Source organism: Sinocyclocheilus anshuiensis, unplaced genomic scaffold (genome assembly GCF_001515605.1).
Source record: "Sinocyclocheilus anshuiensis isolate Anshui unplaced genomic scaffold, SAMN03320099.WGS_v1.1 scaffold1330, whole genome shotgun sequence".
Lineage (NCBI taxonomy): Eukaryota > Metazoa > Chordata > Actinopteri > Cypriniformes > Cyprinidae > Sinocyclocheilus > Sinocyclocheilus anshuiensis.
Window position 1 is genome coordinate 132,371 of NW_015558603.1, and position 2,106 is coordinate 134,476.

The 2,106-nt window shown below is 39.0% G+C and overlaps 1 protein-coding gene across 1 annotated transcript in view; it reads right to left on the reverse strand.

Annotated features, from left to right (window-relative positions):
* Nucleotides 1-2,106, reverse strand: part of LOC107680174 (transcription factor-like 5 protein) — a 17,847-nt gene that overhangs the window by 13,110 nt on the left and 2,631 nt on the right. The window contains exon 2 of the mRNA XM_016475961.1: nt 989-1,438. Coding sequence (XP_016331447.1) covers nt 989-1,437 — 449 coding nt within the window. The 5' untranslated portion in view covers nt 1,438. The remainder of the gene's footprint in view (nt 1-988; nt 1,439-2,106) is intronic.

The window sequence follows — 2,106 nt, forward strand, 5'->3', positions numbered from 1 at the left end:
GGCATGTGCTGCTTCAGTTAGGTTATTAGTGAGAAATAATGAGGTTATATGCAAGACGTGCATCCAAATGAGAGAGAGAGAGACCGCGAAGCTAGACGTTTCTTCTAATATTAAATAACGTACTCTACGATTAGCTCAGTGAATAATTAAAAAAAAAAACATAGACCCGGCTAGAACAAGCGGAGTGATACAAAATTGTGAAAGGGCGTTCCTGTAGCGATACCAGTACAATATCTCACGGTTCTCAACCAATCAGATTTGAGAACCAGAACGAACTGTTGTATAAATATTAACAAGCCGCTTTATGTGCAATCGAAATATATGCATTCAATAATGCTGATTATGCTGGTTTGTTTTAAAACTATAAACAATATATACACATACAGTGTGTATTGAAACTGGTTTATGTATAAATACACAAATCGTCATCCAAAATCAGAATCTGATCGTCCGAAACTGGAGTTTGCTGATACTTCAATAATGTATTTAACGAACGGCAATGAACAGATTATTGTGTTATTACTAGAAAAACCTATATATTGAACATGTTATATACTGTATTGTTCTTAGTCTTTCCTTCTTTTTCCATAGAGCTGGCATGTGCAAGTTTGGTGAAGATCTGACAAATGGCCCAGGAGGAGTTCAGAAAAAGAGGGGTTTTTAACAAGTTAGAATGGAAGATAAAGTTTATTAATTACTCTTGTTTGGGCTTAAAGTAAGGATTCAGAAAAACTCACATATAGTTGCTGAATTATTAGCTAACGTGTAAAGTTGCTAATTATAGTGACACCTTGTACTTGGTATGCATTTTATCCATTTTTTAAATGGTAGGCTATTCAGATTCAGTGTTATTAACTGCTGAATTTTGATTGGTCAAGTTCAATTACAGTGCATCTGGAAAGTTTTACAGCGCTTCACTTTTTCCACATTTTGTTATGTTACAGCCTTATTCCAAAATTTATTTTCCTCAGACATCATGCATGTTTACCTCTTCTCCAGGCAGACACGCGCAGCTGGGCTGGGTCTCCCCTCCAGGGGCCGTTCATCGGCCCTCTCTTCGACGACACACTGGACTCTGCTCAGCACTGAGCCTGGCACCTCGGCGCTGCTGGCAGGCGTGGTGTTCGACTCGCTCAGCAACAGCATCTTGATGTCCTGCAGGTCCACCGGCCCCGCTGATGGCCCCTCCGGCCTGCACACTAAGAGGCTCTGAGGCGAGCAGGCCAGACGCCTCTCTGGCTCGTCATACAAGCTTTCTTCAAGCTGTGAAAGGCCCGAGCTGTCCGTCTCGGTCACCTGAGCATCAATGTGGCTCTGAATAATGTGCTGCAAGTACTCTACCTCCGTCATCGCCACCAGGCTGAGCTCTGAGCTTTGGCCCACAGGCTCATAGACATCTGCTGCATGTTGACTCTTACAGGCCATCGATGTGCTCATCCTGAAAGACATTTCAAACCATACTTCAGTCCAATTTCCTATAAAAACAGATCTCTCTGCATTTGTGTCTTATCCTGTTTAACTCAAAATATGGGACATTAGTGGCAAAGGAAAAGGTGCTGTGGAGTGCATGTTAATTTTAAGTGGATACCTAACTCTGTAAAGTAGATGTAATATGACAGACATGAATATAACTTTCAGCGTATGACATCAGCTAAAATTAAAATGCCGTAATTACTACAGAAAAACTATGGGAACATGGGATTTTTAGCCACTCTAAAAAAGAATCCATCCATTCTCCAAAAATCACAACAAAACTTTAAACAAAAAGACAAAGACTTTCTCTTCCTGATTTGCTATATTTTACAGAAGTAACAATTAATAATAGTAAACAATATACCCATTTTCTTAAAATCAAACGAGAAATTTATAATACTATTTTTAGCCAAAACACTTCTTATAACTATGGCTTGTTAAAGCTGCAGTCCGTAAGTTTTGCCTTTTTGTCGCCATCTCTGTTTGAAAACCTACAATTGCAGCAGTGTGCGGAATTATCTAGCTTGTGTGGGTTGTGCGGTGGCGCAGAAATTGAAAGAAATTGACATTTCTTTTCAGTTCAATTCAAATAAATTTGAATTTCAATTCAAATAAAAAAAAAAAAAAAAAAAA